The sequence below is a fragment of the Chiloscyllium plagiosum genome, chromosome 28 (genome assembly GCF_004010195.1).
Source record: "Chiloscyllium plagiosum isolate BGI_BamShark_2017 chromosome 28, ASM401019v2, whole genome shotgun sequence".
Classification (NCBI taxonomy): Eukaryota; Metazoa; Chordata; class Chondrichthyes; order Orectolobiformes; family Hemiscylliidae; genus Chiloscyllium; species Chiloscyllium plagiosum.
In genome coordinates this window covers 8,850,852-8,871,250 of record NC_057737.1, presented here as the reverse complement: position 1 = coordinate 8,871,250, position 20,399 = coordinate 8,850,852, and the positions used below count along the sequence as shown (strand labels likewise).

The 20,399-nt window shown below is 46.1% G+C and overlaps 1 protein-coding gene across 4 annotated transcripts in view; it reads right to left on the bottom strand.

The window, feature by feature from the left end:
• The window catches only part of nxn (nucleoredoxin), a 227,311-nt gene that overhangs the window by 25,919 nt on the left and 180,993 nt on the right, over positions 1-20,399 (bottom strand). For all 4 annotated transcript variants that reach the window (XM_043718204.1, XM_043718207.1, XM_043718206.1 and 1 more), the window contains one exon: positions 5,551-5,730. In XM_043718204.1, the coding sequence (XP_043574139.1) occupies positions 5,551-5,730 (180 nt within the window). The remainder of the gene's footprint in view (positions 1-5,550; positions 5,731-20,399) is intronic.

The window sequence follows — 20,399 nt, the reverse complement described above, 5'->3', positions numbered from 1 at the left end:
AGGGGGCATAGCTTTGAATTAAGGGGTGGTAAATATAGGACAGATGTTAGGGGTAGATTCTTTACTCAGTGAGTCGTGAGTTCATGGAATGCCCTGCCAATAGCAGTGGTGGACTCTCCCTCTTTATGGGCATTTAAACGGGCATTGGATAGGCATATGGAGGATAGTGGGCTAGTGTAGGTTAGGTGGGCTTGGATCGGCGCAACATCGAGGGCCAAAGGGCCTGTACTGCGCTGTATTTTTCTATGTTTCTATGTTTCATCTGGCAGCTCATTCCATACACGCACCACCCTCTGCGTGAAAACATTGCCCCTTAGGTCCCTTTTAAATCTTTCCCCTCTCACCTTAAACCTTATGACCTCTAGTTCTGGACTCCCCCACCCCAGGGAAAAGACCTTGTCTATTTACCCTATCCATGCCCCTCATGATTTTATAAACCTCTATAAGGTCACCCCTCAGCCTCTGACCCTCCAGAGAAAACAGCTCCAGCCTGTTCAGCCTCTCCCTATAGCTCAAACCCTCCAACCCTGGCAACACCCTTGTAAATCTTTTCTGACCCTTTTCAAGTTTCACAACATCGTTCCAATAGCAGGGAGACCAGAATTGCACGCAATATTCCAACAGTGGCCTAACAAATGTCCTGTAGAGCTGCAACATGACCTCCCAACTCCTGTACTTAGGCAAGAGCACCAACTCTTCCTTCACTATCCAATCTACCTGCAACTCTACCGTCAAGGAACTATGATTAGAGCCAGGTATTTCTGCTGTCCAGTTGGGCTGAATGGCCTTTGACTGCACTGAAGACAAATGGTAGCTACTGCGCGGCATTTCCCAACTTCCAAAGCAATCACTTACCTTCACATAGTCAGGCTTTTCTGAGCAAAATCTACGCAAACACATACTCATGGAACCCACTCTCCCTTTTGGCACTTATCTCGAGAAAAAGCAAGTCCATCTCTTTATTTTCAGGTCACAAAGAGTTAAGCTTCCTGACGGTCGGCAACAGTATCTGAGCAGAGCTGAATGTTAGGCACGGGGGCTGAAGGGTGTGAAGGATGCCAGTAACTGAGATTGACCACAAATCAAAGGCAACGCCTGAGAGCAGGGTCAAGGCCATGAGCAGGGTATGGCTAGACTGGAATCCAGAGAGACACGGGAATCAGACTCCAGGGAAAAATACAGGAAGCATCAACAGAACGTGCTCAAGGATGCAATAGCGAGGCCATGAGGACACCGGGAGCTGCAGTCTGGAAAGGAGGTGGAGGCAGATGATGAAGCTGAGGTTGGGTGGTCCTCAATCGACACCTCCTGAAACCCCATACAAAAGATCTAATCAAGTGTGTGGCCTTGCTAAAATAAAAACTACAAAGCTTGTGGTACATGAGCAGGCCTGTCTTGGTGCTACGCACCTTCCAATCGCTTTCACATGCAAACAGAGAAATACTTCAAAAGTCTCTTCTCACGAGAGACTCTAACTGAATAGCGGGCATCCACTAGCAAGCGTTTGTTTTTTTATATAATTACCGGGAAGACCAAGCCAAAAGATGATCTGGAAACAGCCCTGTGGTCCAATATACAATGAAGCGGCAATGATGAGAGGAGGCACTGGAAGGCTGATCACAGCAAGAGCCACTCAGGGGTAGTGGTCATTAATCACAGATTTTGGGAACTTTGAGAAAAGAGCATGGAGAGATCAAGACACAAACTTTTGCACTTGGGAAATTAAAGGCAATTTTAATAAACCAGGATGTGATTTGGTAAAAGTGCACTAGGAACAGCTACTTGAAGGTAAAACAACATTAGAGCAGTGGGAGATAGGAAGAGGTCACAGTAAATTTGTTTCCAGAGAAAGTGAACTTCACATATGTCAAAGACTGTACAGAATGGAATAAAATAGAAAGTTTAGGCTTGTGCCAAAATCTTAGTAGTGCAGGAAATCGCATGAGTATAGAAAGTGCAGAGGTGAAATTGGAAAGAATTTGAACAATTAGAAAGGGGATGCAAAAAAAAATTACAGGCAAGGAAAAGTCCAAATATGGTTGAATGCATAAACAAGAAGAGGGTGACTAAGGGAAGAGGCAGGCCAGTTGTGTGTGGAAGTGAAAGGGTGGCCCATGGTTCTTAATGAATACTTTTTGTCAGTTTTCCCAAAGGAGAGAGAAGAAGCAGCTGTCGTATTTAAGGGAGGGGGGTGGGGGTGTGTGCATATTGGAGGGACTAAACACAGCGAGGGGGGAGACATAATAAATACTTAGCATCCTCAAAAGTGAAAATATCACCAGGTCCGGATGAAGTACATTGCAAATTCTGAAGCAAAACGATAGCTGAGGACGATGGAGGGGACATCGCAGGCTGATCCTGGGGTGGTGGAGGTTGACCGTATCGAGGTTTATAAAATCCTGAGGGGCATGGACAGGGTCAAGGCCTTTTCCCCAGGGTAGGGGAGTCCAAAACTAGAGGGCATAGGTTTTAGGTTAAAGGGGAAAGATTTAAACGGGACCTAAGGGGCAACGTTTTCACGCAGAGGGTGGTACGTGTATGGAATGAGCTGCCAGAGGAAGTGGTGGAGGCTGGTACAATTGCAACATTTAAGAGGCATTTGGATGGGTATATGAATAGGAAGGGTTTGGAGGGATATGGGCCAAGTGTTGGCAAATGGGACTAGATTGGGTTAGGATATCTGGTCGGCATGGACGAGTTGGACCGAAGGGTCTGTTTCTGTGCTGTACATCTCTCTGACTCTCAATGTGAGGTTACATATTGAGGGAGAGTAAGCAAGGCAAAGGATCATACAACAGACATAGGAGACTGAGAAATGTAAAGGAACTGAGAGGCCATATATTGCATTGACCTCAGCTCACCCATGTGAAGAGAACAGATAGAAAATATGGTCAAGATAGCCTGCAGGATAGTTCCCCTGCGTGGGCCAAAGTCTAGAGTATAAAGGCAAGGAAGTGATGCGAGACTGGAGTTAGAATACTGGGTAATACGCTGGTCACATCATTCCAGGAAGGATCACACACACGCGAGAGGGTATGGAGGAGATTTACAGGGAGGATATCAGGGAGGGAACATTCTAATGATGAGAAATGATGGGATGGAATGGAATTGTTTTCGTAACATAGGAGCAGGAGCAGGTCCTTCAGCCCCTTGTCCCTGTTCTGCCCCATGACTCACCATCCCTCAACGTAAATTCCAATGCATTCCCCATTTCCCTTAACGCTATCCAGATTTAGAAACCTGTTGATCTGTCTTGAACTTGGTCAATGACTGAGTCTTTGCCACCCTCTGGAACACAGAATTCCATCTCAGTCTGAAATGGCTTGCTCCTTCTGTTGAAACTGTGTCCCCTGGTTCTGGATTTGCTTAGCCAGGGGAAACATCTTTTCTGTACTTGCCCCTTAAAGTATTTTGGAAGTTTCAATGAGATCACATCTCATTCTTCTAGATCCCAGAGAACAGAGGCCCAGTCCCTCCATTTACTTCCCATTGGAGAATGCCTCCATCCCAGGAATCAGTCAGGTGACCCTCTGCTGCAATGCTCTATGGAATAGACAGAGAGACCCAAACAGTACCCAATACACCACATTGACCCACGATGCACATTGGCAGCCAGATAGTTTTATTGCTGTTCTCCAACCGTCTCATGGGAGAGGCCAACATTTATTTTCCTAACTGGGTGCTGCACCTAAATGTAAACTTACGGTGATTTGTGTCCAGTGACTCAGCCAGGACCCTTCAGAGATCACAACCTCTCAGAAACGCATCTCCGTCTTTCCTACCAAAGTGGAGGATCTCACACTGATCCTCATTATACTCTGTCGGCCATACTCTTGCTCACTCTCCGGCCAAATCCCCTCAAAGCCTCTTAGCACTCTTCTCCTCACAACTCATTTTCCCACCTAGTTTTAAACATAGAAACATCGAAGATACGATCAGCCCTTCAAGACTGCTCCACCATTCATCACAATCATGGCTGATCGTCCATCTCAATAGCCTAATCCTGCTTTCTCCCCATAACCTTTGACCCCATTTGCTCCAAGTGCTATATCTTGAATACATTCAATGTTTTGACATCAACTACTTCCTGTGGTAATGAATTCCACAGGCTCATCACTCTGTGGGTGAAGAAATGTCTCCTCATCTCCATCCTGAATGGTCCATCCCGAATCCTCAGACTGTGACCCCCCCCCCCCCCCCCGCCCCCCCCCCCCCCCCCGGTTCTGGACACCCCCACCATCGGGAACATCCCCCCTGCATCTACCCTGTCCAGTCCTGTTAGAATGTTATACATCTCTATGAGATTCTTCCCTCACTCATCTGAACTCCAGCGAAAACAATCCTATCCGAGTCAATCTCTCCTCCTACGTCAGCCCCGTCATCCCCGGAATCAGCCTGGGAAAACTTCGCTACACTCCCTCGAGAGGAAGAGCATCCTTCCTCGGAAAAGGAGACCAAACCTGCCCACAATATTCCAAGTGTGGCCTCACCAAGGCCTTGGATACCTGCAGCAAGACATCGTCCATAAAGATTGTGACCAGTGCAGGTCAGACACTGCTCCTGCAGGCATCCCACTGGTCACAGCCTGCTAACAGTCAGCTTGCAATTTGTTCTTCTGCCTATAACCAACCATCAATCTGTGCCAGTGTGTTACTCCCTATCCCACATGCTTTAATTCTGTTTATTCCATGTTACTCCTTTTCCTTTATACAGAGGTTGTTTAATGTGAGTGTATGTGAATTACGAAGAGCCTAAAGAGATAGGATAATAAGGACATGGTTCTGTTAGAAAGATCAAAGACAGAGCCTGATGGGGCTTGGCAGGAACTCACCCCCCGAATAGTTGGTGGGAGCAGAAACCCTTATAAACTAAAACACTTAGAATGCTGTAACTTACCAGGAGCTGACATTTGGGATTCAGATGGGTGACTATTTCTTAACCAGCACGGAGGTACGGGACCAATGGCCTCCTTCTGTGCATAAACCTTTTTAAAATTACATCCCCTGTTTCTAAGTGACACGAGTGATCTTGGAAAACCATCAGCTGGTTGCTAGCCCATTTTAGCCAGCTTCTTGCAAGTTTTAAAATAAATCAAAATTTATGTGCAAACATGGGTATGTTTACACACACACAACACACGTGTGTGTGAGAGAGAGAAAGGTGGCGAGAGGGAGATAAAGAGAGAGAAAGAGTGAGGGAGAAAGAGGGAGTGTCAGGCAGAAAGGGAAAGAGTGAGGGAGAAAGAGAGAGCAAGAGAGAGAAATTGAGTGAGGGACAAACAGTGCGAGAGAGAAAAAGAGAGTGTGAGGGAGAAAGAGAGAGAGTGAAGGTGAGTGTGTGGGAGAAAAAAGGGGGTAGAAAGAGAGAGAGAGATTGAGCGAGGGACAAAGATTGTGAGGGAGGAAAAGAGAGCAAGGGAGAAAGAGAGAGCGAGGGATAGAGTGCAGGGAAAATAGAGTGTGAGGCAGAGTGTGGAGGAGGAGAGTGAGGGAGAAACAGATATATACAAACCCACCAGTGCAGAGGGACTACATGACTAACATTGCATACCTACAAACAGAACAAGGCTAGGCCTCTCATTCAGCTGCAAGGCGTTCGACTCTTTCAGTTCTAATACTGGTTTCGGATGCCACGGAAATTCTTTGCAATCTATGTCATTGAGCACTGCCGGCCTCCCTTGGCGTGTGATTATCTTTCCCTCCTGGTCCAGGATAAGGAGAGTAGGAATGCCTGCATTTAAAGCAAAACACGAGCGATCATTTGGTGTTTCTGTTCAACACTGACCCAATAATCAGTCAAGATTACCACATTCTTCCAAATGGCTTGGTGAGTCTTATACAAGTGCCTTTAGGCATTCCGATGTCATAATCATCTCCAAGTTGGGGATTGTGAATACTGTAACCTGTGTAACCGATCTCAATGTGTATCAGCTGGTTCTCTAGGATTTTCAAACTGTCAGAGTTCCCTGCTTGAGGAGGTAAAGGATTTCTGGATAACCCTCTTGCTGATGGGAGATGTGACTCACAGTGTGCAGTTTTGCTGTCTGTCGTTAAGTAAGGATACATGTGCTTTGGAGGGAAAACAGTGAAGATGATTATGTTGGCCCTGGGATGAAGAGGCTGTCCAATGATGAGAGACCGAGCAAACTGGGTCTATATTAGATTAGATTCCCTACAGTGTGGAAACAGGCCCTTTGGCCCAACCAGCCCACACCGACTCTCCGAAGAGTAACCCACCCAGACCCATTTCCCTCTGACTAATGCACCTAGCGCTATGGGCAATTTAGCGTGGCCAATTCACCTGATCTGCACATCTTTGGACTGTGGGAGGAAACCGGAGCACCCAGAGGAAACCCAAGCAGACACAGGGAGAATGTGCAAACGCCACATGGACAGTTGCCGAGGCTGGGATCGAACCTGAGACCCTGGTGCTGTGAGGCAGCAGTGCTAACCACTGAGCCACCATGCCAACCCTCTGGAGCTTAGGAGACTGGGGGATGAGCTCATTGATACATAGCAGATACTACCTACAGCAGGAGTGCAACAGTTCAACAAGGCCGCTCATCCCCATCTTCTCAAGGGGCAATGAGGGATGGGTAATAAATGCTGGGCCCAGCCAGCGACACCCACATCCCACAAGAAAGTAAAAACAAAATGCAAACAAAATCTTTAGTAATTCTCTCCTCCAGAGGGTTATTCATGCTCCATCATTGGATTAGTTTAAGGCTGGGGTTAGATGGATGTTTGGTCTCTCATGTAATCCCAGTGGAAAATGGAATTAAAATCAAGGACCAGCTACGATTGCATTGAATGGTGGAACAGGCTCAATGGGCTGAATGGTCTATGCCTGCTCCTTCTTTCTGTGCTCGCGGGGACTGGAACAGAACCTGATTTAAATGCCAGACCTGGGAATGGGTCTGATGTGACAATTCTGCCACTGTTGACAACGGCTAGTGGGTCTCGATGTCACTGCTGGGATACAAAAGGGTGAACCTTCCAGCGTTAGGGTGGTCTCAGCTGGGCAAGCTGTACAGAGTTGGTGGGTGTTTGGTGGGTATGGTAATTGAACCAAAGCGTGCCCTCTATGCTTATGCAGATGCCATAAGCCCCAAATACCAACATTCTACACAGAAAATTATTGGAATTAGATACAGGCAGGCAACCCTTTATCCGAAATCCTGACATCCGAAAAGTCCGAAGGTTTTTTGAGAAGTTTCTTTCTCATTAACAAGGTTGTTTAGCGTGCAAACAGCTAACCCAACTCCACACCCACTCGATGCGTGTCACTCAGCTGTGACACTGGGGGGGGGGCGTGGCCCAGCACTGGCAGGCCTCAATTTTGTTTCAGGGCCCGTTTTACTCACAGTACGTCTGTTCTTAGGAAATATTTTTAAAAGTTTCACCATCAAACTACCACTAATTCTGAAATTCGAAAAATTCTGAATTCCGAAAACCAGCTGGTCCTGAGCGTTTCAGATAAAGGATTGTGCACCTGTACTTGGAATTAGGTGTGTACAGAGAATGTATGTGGGACTCACATTTAGGCAAAAATATACACTATCTAAGGTCTGGCAACCTTAAAAGCACAGCGATAATTTTTCATATGGAATTAGGAGGAGTCATGATTGATCTCTATCCCAACTGCATTTACATTCCTTCATTCACCACTACCCTTTCCACAACAGAAATGTCTCCGTACTGAAGGCAAGATACTAACAATGATGGAAATGTGAAATAAATACATCAATTGCTGGTGAAACTCATCGGATCTCGAAGCATCTGCAGAAAGAAATACAGAGTTCATGCATCAAATCTAGTATGAATCTTCAGGCCAAATTTCAAAAAAATTGAATGCTGGAGACACATTCAATTATGGCTTTGGAAAGGTAAATGGATGATTGTCACTGGTCTCTTAATTAGGAGAAAGTGAGGACTGCAATGCTGGAGATCAGAGCTGAAAAATGTGTTGCTGGAAAAGCGCAGCAGGTCAGGCAGCATCCAAGGAGCAGGAGAATCGACGTTTCGGGCATAAGCGCTTATGCCCGAAACGTCGATTCTCCTGCTCCTTGGATGCTGCCTGACCCGCTGCGCTTTTCCAGCAACACATTTTTCAGCTCTGGTCTCTTAATCCAGAGGCCCCAGACTCATACCATGGAGATGGAGGGAGGTGATGGCCTAGTGGACTAGTAATCCAGGCTAATGCTCTGGGGACATGAGTTTGAATCCCACCACAGTAGATGGTGACATCTCAATTCAGTAAAAAAATATCTTTACATGAAGTGAATTACATAATGGCAGCCACAGCTGAAAGTCATTAAAAACCAAAGGAGAGAGAAATGTTCCCCGGGCTTTTGCCCGAAACGTCGATTTTCCTGCTCCTTGGATGCTGCCTGACCTGCTCTGCTTTTCCAGCACCACACTAATCTAGATTCTGGTTTCCAGCAGCTGCAGTCCTTGTTTTTAACCTAGAATCCGTACCCAGTCTGGCCTACATGTGACTCCAGACCCAAGGCAATGTGGGTGACACTTAACTTTCAGTAAAACCTGGCCAGCATCCCATGAATTAAAAAAAAACTCGAAGGTGGCAACACGTTGAAGGCCACAGGGGGAAAGGCAGGAGCACAGCACCAGGTGGGTTGCTCTTGTGGAACGAGTCGGCATGATGGGCCAAATAGCCTCCTTCTGTGCTGGAACCATTCCAGGTCCTGTCCAAACAACTGAGCCCATGAAGTCCTGGAACCAGACTGGTGAAACACAGGTGATTAGGAGAGTTCAGTGCTGAAAGGTCTTCAGGGTTCAGGAACCATTCTATACTGTGTTATTACTTATTTATTTTGTGAGATGTGGGTGTCATTGGCTGGGCCCAGCATTTATTGCCCATCCCTAGTTGCCCCTTGAGAAGGTGGGGTGAGCTGCCTTCATAAACTGCTGCAGTCCATGTGCTGTGGGTTGACCCACAATGCCCTGGAGCGAATTCAAGAATTTTGACCCAGTGATAATGAAGGAAGACTGATATATTTCCAAGTTAGGATGGGGAGAGGCATGGAGGGGAACAGGATGGTGGTTCCACATATCTGCTTCCCTTGTCCTTCTAGATGGTAGTGGCTGTGGGTTTGGAAGGTGCTGTCTGAGGATCTTTGGTGGATATCTGCAATGCATCTTGTAGAGAGTATAGAAGAAGAATAGAATCACTATAGTGTGGAAACAGGCCATTCAGTCCATTGAGTCACACTGACCCTCCGAAGAGCATCCCACACAGACCCACCCCCTACCCTTGTAACCCTGCATTCCCCGCATAGCCTGCACAACATGGCCAATCGACCCAAACGAGAATCCGGAGCACCCGGAGGAAACCTACACAGACACAGGGAGAATGTGCAAACTCCACACAGTCGCCCGAGGCTAGTCTCTGGAGCTGTGAGGCAGCAGTGCTAACCACTGAACCCCTGTGTCACCCTGCCTCTACTGAGCATCAGTGATGGAGGGAGTGGATGCTTGTAGATGTGGTGCCAATCAAGCGGGCTGCTTTGCCCTGGATGGTGTCAAGCTTCTTGAGTGTTGTTGGAGCTGCACCCGTCCAGGCAAGTGGGGAGTATTCCATCAGACTCCTGACTTGTGCCTTGTAAGTGGTGGACAAACCATGGGGAGGACTCTTACTCACTGTAGTGTTCCCAGCCTCTGACCTGCTCTTGTAGCCACTGTGTTTATGTGACGAGTCCAGTTGAGTTCCTAGTCACCCTCAGGATGTTGACAGTAGGGAATTCAGTAATGATAAAACTGTTGAATGCAATGGGGTGGTGGTTAGATTGTCTCTTATTAGTGATAGTCATAGCCTGGCATTTGTATGGTGCGGATGTTACTTGCCACTTGTCAGGCCAAGCCTGGATATTGTCTCGATCATGTTGTATTTGAACGTGGACTGCATCAGTATCTGAGGAGTAGTGGATGGTGCTGAACATTGTGCAGTCATCAGCAAACACCTCCACTTCAGACCTTACAACAGAGGGAAGGTCATTGATGAAGCAGTTGAAGATGGCTGGGCCTAGGACATTACCCTGAGGAACTCCTGCAGAGATGTCCTGGAGGTGAGATGACTGACCTCCAACAACCATGACCATCTTCCTCTGTGTCAGGTATGACTGTAACCCCCGGAGAGTTTGCCCTCTGATGCCCATTGATTCCAGTTTAGCCAGGGCTCCTTGATGCCACACTTGGTCAAATGCAGCTTTGATGTTAAGGGCTGTCACTCTCACCCTCCCCTCTGGAATTCAGCTCTTTTGTCCATGTTTGAACCCAGGCTGTAATGAGGTCAGGAGCTGAGTGGCCCTGGCAGAACCCAAACTGGGGGGTGTCACTGAGCAGGTTATTGCTGAGCGGGTAGCACTGATCGCACTGTTGATGACACCTTCCATCACTTTATTGATGATGAAGAGTAGACTGATTGGGGCGAGAATTGGCCAGGTTGGATTTGTCCTGCTTTTTATCCTTAGGACATACTTGGGAAACTTTCCACATTGTTTTATGGATGCCAGTGTTGTAACTGTACTGGAACAGCTTGGCTAGGGGAGCCGCACATTCTGGAGCACAAGTCTTCAGTAAAATCGCTGGAACGTTTTCAGGGCCTGTAGCCTTTAGAGTATGCAGTGTCTCCACCTGTTTACTGATATCATGTGGAGAGAATCGAATTGGCTGAAGGCTGATATCTGTGATGCTGGGGACCACTGGAGGATGCTGAGATGGATCATCCCACTCAGCACTTCTGGCTGAAGACTGCTGCGAAATCTTCAGCCTTGTCTTTTGCACTGATGTGCTGGGCTCTCCCATCATTGAGGATGGGGATATTTGTGGAGCCTCCTCCTTACAGAGAGTTGTTTAATTGTCCACCACCGTTCATGACTGGATGTGGCTGGACTGCAGAGCTTAGATCTGATCCAATTTAACCACACAGTTAGAGGGAGGAAAACTGAGGCAATAATTGAAGGCAGGGAGGAGGGGGTTAGAAATAGATAGAGACCTAAAATAAATGAAAATGCATCTAGAAAATAAAAAATAAAAAATGAATAAAGAAGAATGACAGGAACAAATGCCCCCTTTGGGGAATGAGAGGTTATGGAGCAATAGTGTCTTCTAACATATACCTAAGTTCGGAAATTAACTCTGCTCTCTCTCTCCACAGATACAGCCGGACCTTCTGGGCTTTCCCAGCAATTTCTGTCTTTTATTTTTTGTTGCTGATTTCCAGCATCCTCAGTTCTTTGAATTGCTGCTAGCTATGTAAAGATACAAAGAGTTGCACTTCCCCTCCTTTCACTTGCTGTGCGTTTGAAGAACTGTCCATCACTCTAGCACTACATGGAATGGGAAAGCTGGGAGGGAGCTAGGTGGGTGGAGGAGGGGGCAGGAGTGGGTGTCCCTGTAATATCATTTAATACGCTCGTGTTAGTTTTACAGACATATGTAAAAATAACAGGCCAGAGCCAAAACATTGGTTGAGTAAATATGCACAGCAGATGAACAAGACTGAAGTCAATCCCACCGAGACCTCATTAGAATAGCAGAGTTGTGACAGCTCCTGATACAAGGCGAATTCTCTGTTCAATCACTGCCTCGCACAGCCGAAATGATTTAACACCAGAGTGACTAGAGGATTCTGTTTCAGGCACGTCATCATCACTGCCGCTGCTATTCATCTAACTGTCTCCAACAGAATTACAAATCAACTTCCAAGCAGCCATTTAAGGTTTTCTGGTGTATTCTCTTCCAGCCTGACAATTAGAATTACAATAATTCAAATTACAAGCACACATTTGTGACTCAAAGGCATCCAGTGCACAATGGGACAGTACTGACTGGTGCGAGTACCATTCACAAACAAGGGTCGACACGTGTGAAGGTGGGGGTGATTCAAAATCCCCTGGGAGCTGTTGTTCCAGGTGGAGATGTCAACCAGGGTCAGCAGGGAGTGCCCTCGGCTCTCTGAGTCATGAACGTTGAGCAGTGAGGTTGTTATGGCTGGGATTGATGGAATGCGCAGCTAATCGGGCACCGATTGAACCATAAGCATTTGCGCTCAGTTGGCTGGATATCTGGTTTGCAAAGTACAGTGAAGCCCAACAGTGTGGGTTCCATTCCCATCACCGGCTGAGGTTACCATGCAGGACTCTCCTTCTTAATCTCTCCCTTCGCATGAGGCGTGGTGATCCTCAGGTTAAACCCTCACCAGTCTCCTCGCTCCAGAGAGAGAACGGTACTATGGTGTGGTAAGACCACAGCCACTTCATTTTAACTTCATCACCAAGGAGTCCAATCAGTTTCCTATTGGCGCTGTTATCTACAATAAAGTAGGCTTTCATCATGTTTCCTGCTTATAAAAATAAGTTTTACCATCTTGGCTAGAATCCAGAATTTGAACGTTATGTCTTTTTAATCACAAAATAGACATACATACGCATGCACATATGCATTCATACACACGCACACTCACGCACACACATACACACACACGCTCACACATGCTCATTCATGCACATTCATACACACGCACTCACACATACGCGTGCGCGCACACACACACCCACACAACACAAAGACAACAAAGTCAGTGCTGAGATAATGTATCAAAAAAGGCTTCAAATGTAAGACACTCTTATTGTCCAAATGAAAACACACGGGAGAGTTTAATGGATTCTCACGGTCCACCAGGACTTTTGTTGACAAAATCGAATTGTTGACGGTGTACATTGCTAAAAGATCTTCCAAACAAGTTTTGCTTTGGATGGAAATTAAGCTGGTTCCAAGTCTTTGGAGAAAGGTCAAAGAGTTCAGCTTCTCAGGCTGTATAAGGCAGTCAAAATACCGAAGAGTGGAAATTTTCATCAGGTCCCCAATTACTGCAACCAAGAGAAGGTGGGAGACAGAGTCACAGTCATAGAGATGTACAGCACGGAAACAGAACTTTCAGTCCAACCCGTCCCAATCCAATCTAGTTTCACCTGCCAGCACCTGGCCTCTATCCCTCCAAACCCTTCCTGTTCATATACCCATCCAGATGCCTTTTAAATGCTGTAATTGTACAAGCCTCCACCACTTCCTCTGGCAGCTCATTCCATACACACATCACCCTCTGCATGAAAAAGTTACCTCTTAGGTCTCTTTTATATCTTTACCCTCTCACCCTAAACCTGTGCCCTCTAGTTTTGGACTCTCCCAACCCAGGGAAAATACCTTATTTGTTCATCCTATCTATGTCCCTCATGATTTGATAAACCTCTATAAGATCACCCCTCAGCCTCCGACACTCCAGGGAAAACAGCCCCAGCCTGTTCAGCCTCTCCCTATAGCTCAAATCCTCCAACCCTGGCAACATCCTTGTAAATCTTTTCTGAACCCTTTCAAATTTAACAATATCTTTCCAATAGGAAGGAGACCAGAATTACATGTAATATTCCAACAGTGTCCTAACCAATGTCCTGTACAGCTGCAACATGACCTCTTAAACCCTCTACTCAATACTCTGACCAATAAAGGAAAGCATACCAAACGCCTTCTTCACTATCCTATCTACCTGTGACTCCACTTTCAAGGAGCTACACTCCAAGGTCTCTTTGTTCAGCAACACTCCCCAGGACCTTACCATTAAGTGTATAAATCCTGCTCTGATTTGCTTTCCCAAAATGCAGCATCTCGCACTTATCTAAGTTAAACTCCATCTGCCACTCCTCAGCCCATTGGCCCATCTGATCAAGATCCTGTTGTAATCTGAGGTAACCCTCTTCACTGTCTACTATACAACCTTGGCGAACGTCTTACTGAAGTCCATACAGATCAGTCTATTGTTCTGCCCTCATCAATCCTCTTTGTTACTTCTTCAAAAAATTCAATCAAGTTTGTGAGACATGATTTCCCATGCATAAAGCCATATTGACTATCCCTAATCAGTCCTTGCCTTTCCAAATACATATACATCCTGTCCCTCAGGATTCCCTCCAACAACTTGCCCACCACCGATGTCAGGCTCACTGGTCTATAGTTCCCTGGCTAGTCCTTACCACCCTTCTTAAATAGTGGCACCACATTAGGCAACCTCCAGTTTTCCGGCACCTCACCTGTGACTATCAATGATACAAATATCTCAGCAAGGGGCCCAGCAATCACTTCCTTACCTTCCCACAGAGTTCTAGGGTACACCTGATCAGGTCCTGAGGATTTATCCAGCACTCCTTCCTCCGTACTATAGACATTTTTCAAGATGTCGCCATCTATTTCCCTACATTCTACATCTTCCATATCCTTTTCCACAGTAAATACTGATGCAAAATACTTGTTTAGTATCTCCACTTCTCCTGCGGCTCCACACAAAGATCACCTTGCTGATCTTTGAGGGGCCCTATTATCTCCCTAGTTACCCTTTTGTCCTTAATGCATTTGTAAAAACCCTGTAGATTCTCCTGAACTCTATTTGCCAAAGCTATCTCATGTCCCCTTTTTGCCCTCCTGATTTCCCTCTTAAATATACTCCTACTGCCTTTATACTCTTATAAGGATTCACTCGATCTATCCTGTCTATACTTGACATACGCTTCCCTCTTTTTCTTAACCAAACCCTCAATTTCTCTAGTCATCCAGCATTCCCCATACCTACCAGCCTTTCCTTTCAACTTAACAGGAATATACTGTCTTCGGACTCTTGTTATGTCCTTTCTGAAGGCTTCCCATTTTCCAGCCGTCCCTTTAGCTGCAAACATCTGCCCCCAATCAGCTTTTGAAAGTTCTTGTCTAATAACGTCAAAACTAACCTTCCTCCAATTTAGAAATTTTAACTTTTAGATCTGGTCTATCCTTTTCCATCACTATTTTAAAACTAATAGAATTATGGTTGCTGGCATCAAAGTGCTCCCCCACTGACACCTCAGTCACCTGCCCTGCCTTATTTCCCAAAAGTAGGTCACATTTTGCACCTTCTCTAGTAGGTACATCCACATACTGAATCAGAAAATGTTCTTTTACATGCTGAACAAATTCCTCTCCATCTAAGCCCTTAACACTATTGCAGTCCCAGTCTATGTTTGGAAAGTTAAAATCCCCTACCATAACTACCCTATTATTCTTACAGATAACTGAGAACGCCTTACAAATTTGTTTCTCAATTTCCCTCTGACTATTAGGGGGTCTATAATACCACCCCAATAAAGTGATCATCCCTTTCTTATTTCTCAGTTCCACCCAAATAACTTCCCTGGATGTATTTCCGGGAATATCCTCCCTCAGCACAGCTGTAATGCGATTCCTTATCAAAAACGCCACTCCCCCTCCTCTCTTGCCTCCCTTTCTGTCCTTCCTGTAGCATTTGTATTCTGGAACATTAAGCTGCCATTCTCATCCATCTGATTTTTTTAGGTTGGTGAAACAGAACCTGAGACTAGAAAGAATTGTTTGGCAGCCATCAACCAAGGGATCCAGTTTTCTGGCAATTAAAGGCAATGTCTTAGCTCCCTCAAGGCTTTGCTAGGCTGCTTTCCCAAAAATCACAAGTTCTTGTGTTCAGCAAGTGCATCACAGCCCACATTAACTGGTTGACCTCATATTCAGGAAATGAAAAGTTCTCTTATACTTTAGTGAAAACTCCTTCTAATGCAGAAAGTGCCAAACAGTTCAATATCTTCTAGTTTTCCACACAGTTTATAAATGCTTGCAGGACACAAACTGGCTGATATGTTTTCTGATGTCCACATTATCCTGCGTGGCTTGTATCTGATTTCAGAAATGCAGAAATGTGGTCGATTCCTCAGAGTCCTTTCTTTGCTCTTAACTAACCATTCAGCTGTATCCACAAAAGCAGTTTAGCACCAGTTACTAGGAGGTAATTAGAGATGCGCTACAAAAGCCCATACAAATGCCAGATTGACTGTGAATGAATAGGTCTGTTCTCTAATATACCAGCAGGGGGCAGGTGTATGGTGAGGGGGGTGGGGGGTGGAGCAGTGTTTAAAGGTCTCCTCCTGGAAGTTAACGAAAACCTTCTGGTTAACTCACACTGATGCAGGGTATTTCACAACCTGAGGATGCAGCCAATGACATGTTTTTGAAATGTGGTCACTGTTATAAATACCTTAAAATACACAGCAGGCTATAAGTTGCAAGGGAAATCAGCCCTTCACTGGGCAGTACACATTGTACTGAGAGAAGGCGAAATCTGAAGCAGTCCATCTTTAATCAACTCTACTCCCCTGGCAAAGTTAAACTTGTAAGCTTCCAAACTGAGAAATGACGTTTCAAAACCACCCCGCAGAATAGTCAGGAGTTATTAAGCATTTTTACGGCACAGCCATACCATAATGTTGGCATCTCCTGTCGAGATGGATGAGAAAAATGAAGAGCAAAGGAAATACGCATCAGCTGCAGCTCAGCGGGTAGTGCTCTTGCTGCTGAGTCAACGGGTTGCGGGTTTGAAACTCACTGTGGAATCTGAGCAGCAAGTTCCTGCAGCTGCTGGAGTCTGCACGAAAACAAAAAAAAAAAATGCTGGAGATCACAGTGGGGGTATCAGGCAGCATCCACTGAGAGAGAGCAAGCTAACCTCTTGAGTCTAGATGACCCTTTGTCAGGGGTCATGTGGAGGGTACTGCATTGATGCAACAGTGTGAGGGTGGAGTGCTGGGGGAGAAAGAATGTTGACAGTGCAGACTAAATGATCAGAACGTGAGAAAGGCAGAACAATGGTGTGTGTAACTGCTAGACTGGAAAGGACAGACAGTCCCACTGGAGTCGGGCGGGGGGGGGGGGGGGGGGGGGTATGGGAGAGAGGACATGGTCACGGAGAATGCAACAAGCTAAAGGAAGGGGAATGGGTTCGCAATCTAGATGCGCTGAATTCAATATTAAGTCCAGTGAGCACAATGAGGTCAGCTGACTAAATGCAGTGCTAAAGGAGTGCTGCACTGTCAGAAGTGCTGTGTTTCAGATCAGATCTTAACAGATGCACTGTCTTACTGGATAGAAGCTGGATAGAAGTAATCCCATTAAACTATAAGGATCAGCAGGAGGCCATTCAGCCCCTCGAGCCTGTTCTGCCATTCAGCCTGACTCGACATACCTCATGTCCACTTTCCTACATTTTCCCAATAACCCTCGATTCATCGACTGTTCAAGAATCTACCTCAGCCTTAAGTACATACAAGCACTCTGCCCCCACAGCTGTCTGTGGCACTGACTTCCTAAGACTCTCGACCCTCTGGAGAGAAGGGATTGCTGGAAAGGAACAGGGGAGCATCTTGGTGAATACCTGCCTCTCAAACAACATCACAGAAACAGATTCTCTTGTCAGTATCACATTTCCTGTATGCAAATTAGCTGCTGTGTTCTTGACATTACCACAGCAACTACGTTTTAAATGTGCTTCAAGATCCCACAAACAACACTGAGATAAATGACCAGATAATCTCGTTCAGGTGTTGGATCGGATTCCTCAGAGTACTGGGGAGAACTACAGTTCGTCTTTGAAATCACACGATCAGACCGTTAAGATCAGCTTTAGACAGCCCACAGGGTCTTGCTTTAATGTCTCACCCCAAAGATGGTACCTCCAACTCTCTCAGCATTCAACTGGCAATCCAGGCTAAATATTTTGTTTAAGCCCCACACTCGGGATTGAACCCACAACCTACTGACTCATCTGATAGTCAATTGGAAGCATTCACATAGAGTCATACAGATCTCCAGCACGAAAACAGATCCTTCGGTCCAACCCGTTCATGCCGACCAGATATCCTAACCTAATCTAGTCCCATTTGCCAGCACTTGGCCCATATCCCTATAAACCCTTCCTATTCATATACCTATCCACATGTCTTTTAAATGTTGCAATTGTACCAGCCTCCACCACTTCCTCTGGCAGCTCATTCCACACACATACCACCATCTGCGTGAAAAGGTTGCTACTTAGGTCTCTTTTATATCTTTCCCCTCTCATCCTAAACCTGTCCCCTCTCGCTTTGGACACGCTTTGTGGGCGGCACGGTGGCACAGTGGTTAGCACTGCTGCCTCACAGCGCCAGAGACCCGGGTTCAATTCCCGCCTCAGGCGACTGTCTGTGTGGAGTTTGCACATTCTCCCCGTGTCTGCGTGGGTTTCCTCTGGGTGCTCCGGTTTCCTCCCACAGTCCAAAAATGTGCAGATCAGGTGAATTGGCCGTGCTAAATTGCCCATAGTGTTAGGTAAGGGGTAAATGTAGGGGTATGGGTGGGTTACGCTTCGGCGGGTCGGTGTGGACTTGTTGGGCCGAAGGGCCTGTTTCCACACTGTAATCTAATCTAATCTAAACTCCCAATGCAGGGAAAATACCTTATCTGTTTATCCTATCTATGTCCCTCATGATTTTATAAACCTCTATAAGATCACCCCTCAGCCTCTGACGCTCTAGGGAAAACAGCCCCAGCATGTTCAGCCTCTCCCTGTAGCTCAAATCCTCCAACCCTGGCAACATCCTTATAAATCTTCTCTGAACCCTTTCATGTTTCACATGCTCCTTCCAATAGGAAGGAGACCATAATTACATGTAATATTCCAACAGTGGCCTAACCAATGATCTGTACAGCCGCAACATGACCTCCTAAACCCTGTACTCAACACTCTGCCCAATAAAGGAAAGCATACCAAATGCTTTCTTCACTATCCTATCTACCTGCGACTCCACTTACAAGGAGCTATGAACCTGCACTCCAAGGTCTCTTTGTTCAGCAACACTCCCTAGGACCTTACCATTAAGTGTATAAGTCCTGCTAAGATTTACTTTCCCAAAATGCAGCACCTCGCATTTATCTGAATTAAACTCCATCTCCCACTTCTCAGCCCATTGGCCCACCTGGTCCAGATCCTGTTGTAATCTGAGGTAACCCTCTTCGCTGTCCACTACACCTCCAATTTTGGTGTCATCTGCAAACTTACTAACTGTACCTCTGATGTTCACATCCAAATCATTTATATAAATGATGAAAAGTAGAGGACCCAGCAGCGATTCTTGCGACACTCTATTGGTCACAGGCCTCCAGTCTGAAAAACAACCCTCCACCACCACCCTCTGTCTTCTACCAATTCTGTATCAAAACGGCTAGTTCTCCCTGTATTCTGTGATGTTAATGATCCAATAATCAGTCGCTTGCCAGGGACGGATTAACTCTGTGGGCCAGTTCATATTTGAAGCAGTGAAACAACATTATAAGTTTGAAGCAGACAATTCAGCAGTATGACTGATTTCTCTGTGTGCGGCCTACAAACCCACAGCAGACATAGATCAGGCACAGTCGCAACACTGTTCACACAGTCCTTCAAGCTGAACTCTCTTTAAGGTGCCACCTGGAAGGGTTGGATGGCCAACTCCTGCACCTATTTTCTATGTTTCAAAAGACATAGCGCGCACATGAGAAAAGCAACTGCTGAGGAAGTATGGCCAGGGTCCTCCATTTCTTGCCTGGGTTTTGCTGCATCTGTTTAAATATGGTCAGACAAAGGTACACTCTCAAAGGAAGTCAAGGTCCACTTCTGGAAGGAGTCAATTACGTTGCAAATATAGTGAAACTAAGAACCCATAACACAACTGCACCCCTCCAACGCAGGCACGGATTGGATCTTCCAAGGTATCACACCACAGACCAGCAAGAAAGAAGCCCGAATTTTCAATTTCTCCTGATTTCAGCAGAGTTTAACTTGGAGAAAGTGAGGAGTGCCAGATGCTAGAGATCAGAGTCAAAAAGTGTGTCGCTGGAAAAGCACAACATTCCTGCTGAAGGGCTTATGCCTGAAACGTCAATTCTCCTGCTCCTCGGATGCTCCTGACCTGCTGTGCTGTTACAGCGCCACTCTTTTTGAGTTAACAAGCTGTCAGGCAACACAATCACTGTAACTGGCTGAAGTCAGTTGTACCCAAAGATTAGATTTCCTACAGTATGGAAACAGGCCCTTCGGCCCAACAACTCCACACTGACCCTCCGAATAACATCCCACCCAGGCCCATTCCTCTTGCCCAAAACTCCAAAGAAATTAAGCCAATGCATTTAAAACAAAATCCTGCTCGTAGCTCAACGCAATACCATCCCTGGCCCCTGCAAATATTTAATTTGGTCCTTCCCCTGCGATCGCAACCAATATCTCTCAGACCTTTCCAACACTGAGAACAATCCATTGAAAAGCGATAACAGCTCTCACTTACTGGTTTGGAATCTCATTTGCAGTTGGCAAAAAAGCCAGGATCAGGCAAAAGCATAAACAGTTAAAATGCGATGTGTGCCAGTGTTAAAATAAATACCTGGACAGTTCAGCCAGGCGCTGCATCAGTGTGGCATAGTGTCCACCACTTCCGACAGTTCCAGTAACCCTTAACCTGAGCCAGCCTATCCTGGTCCAAA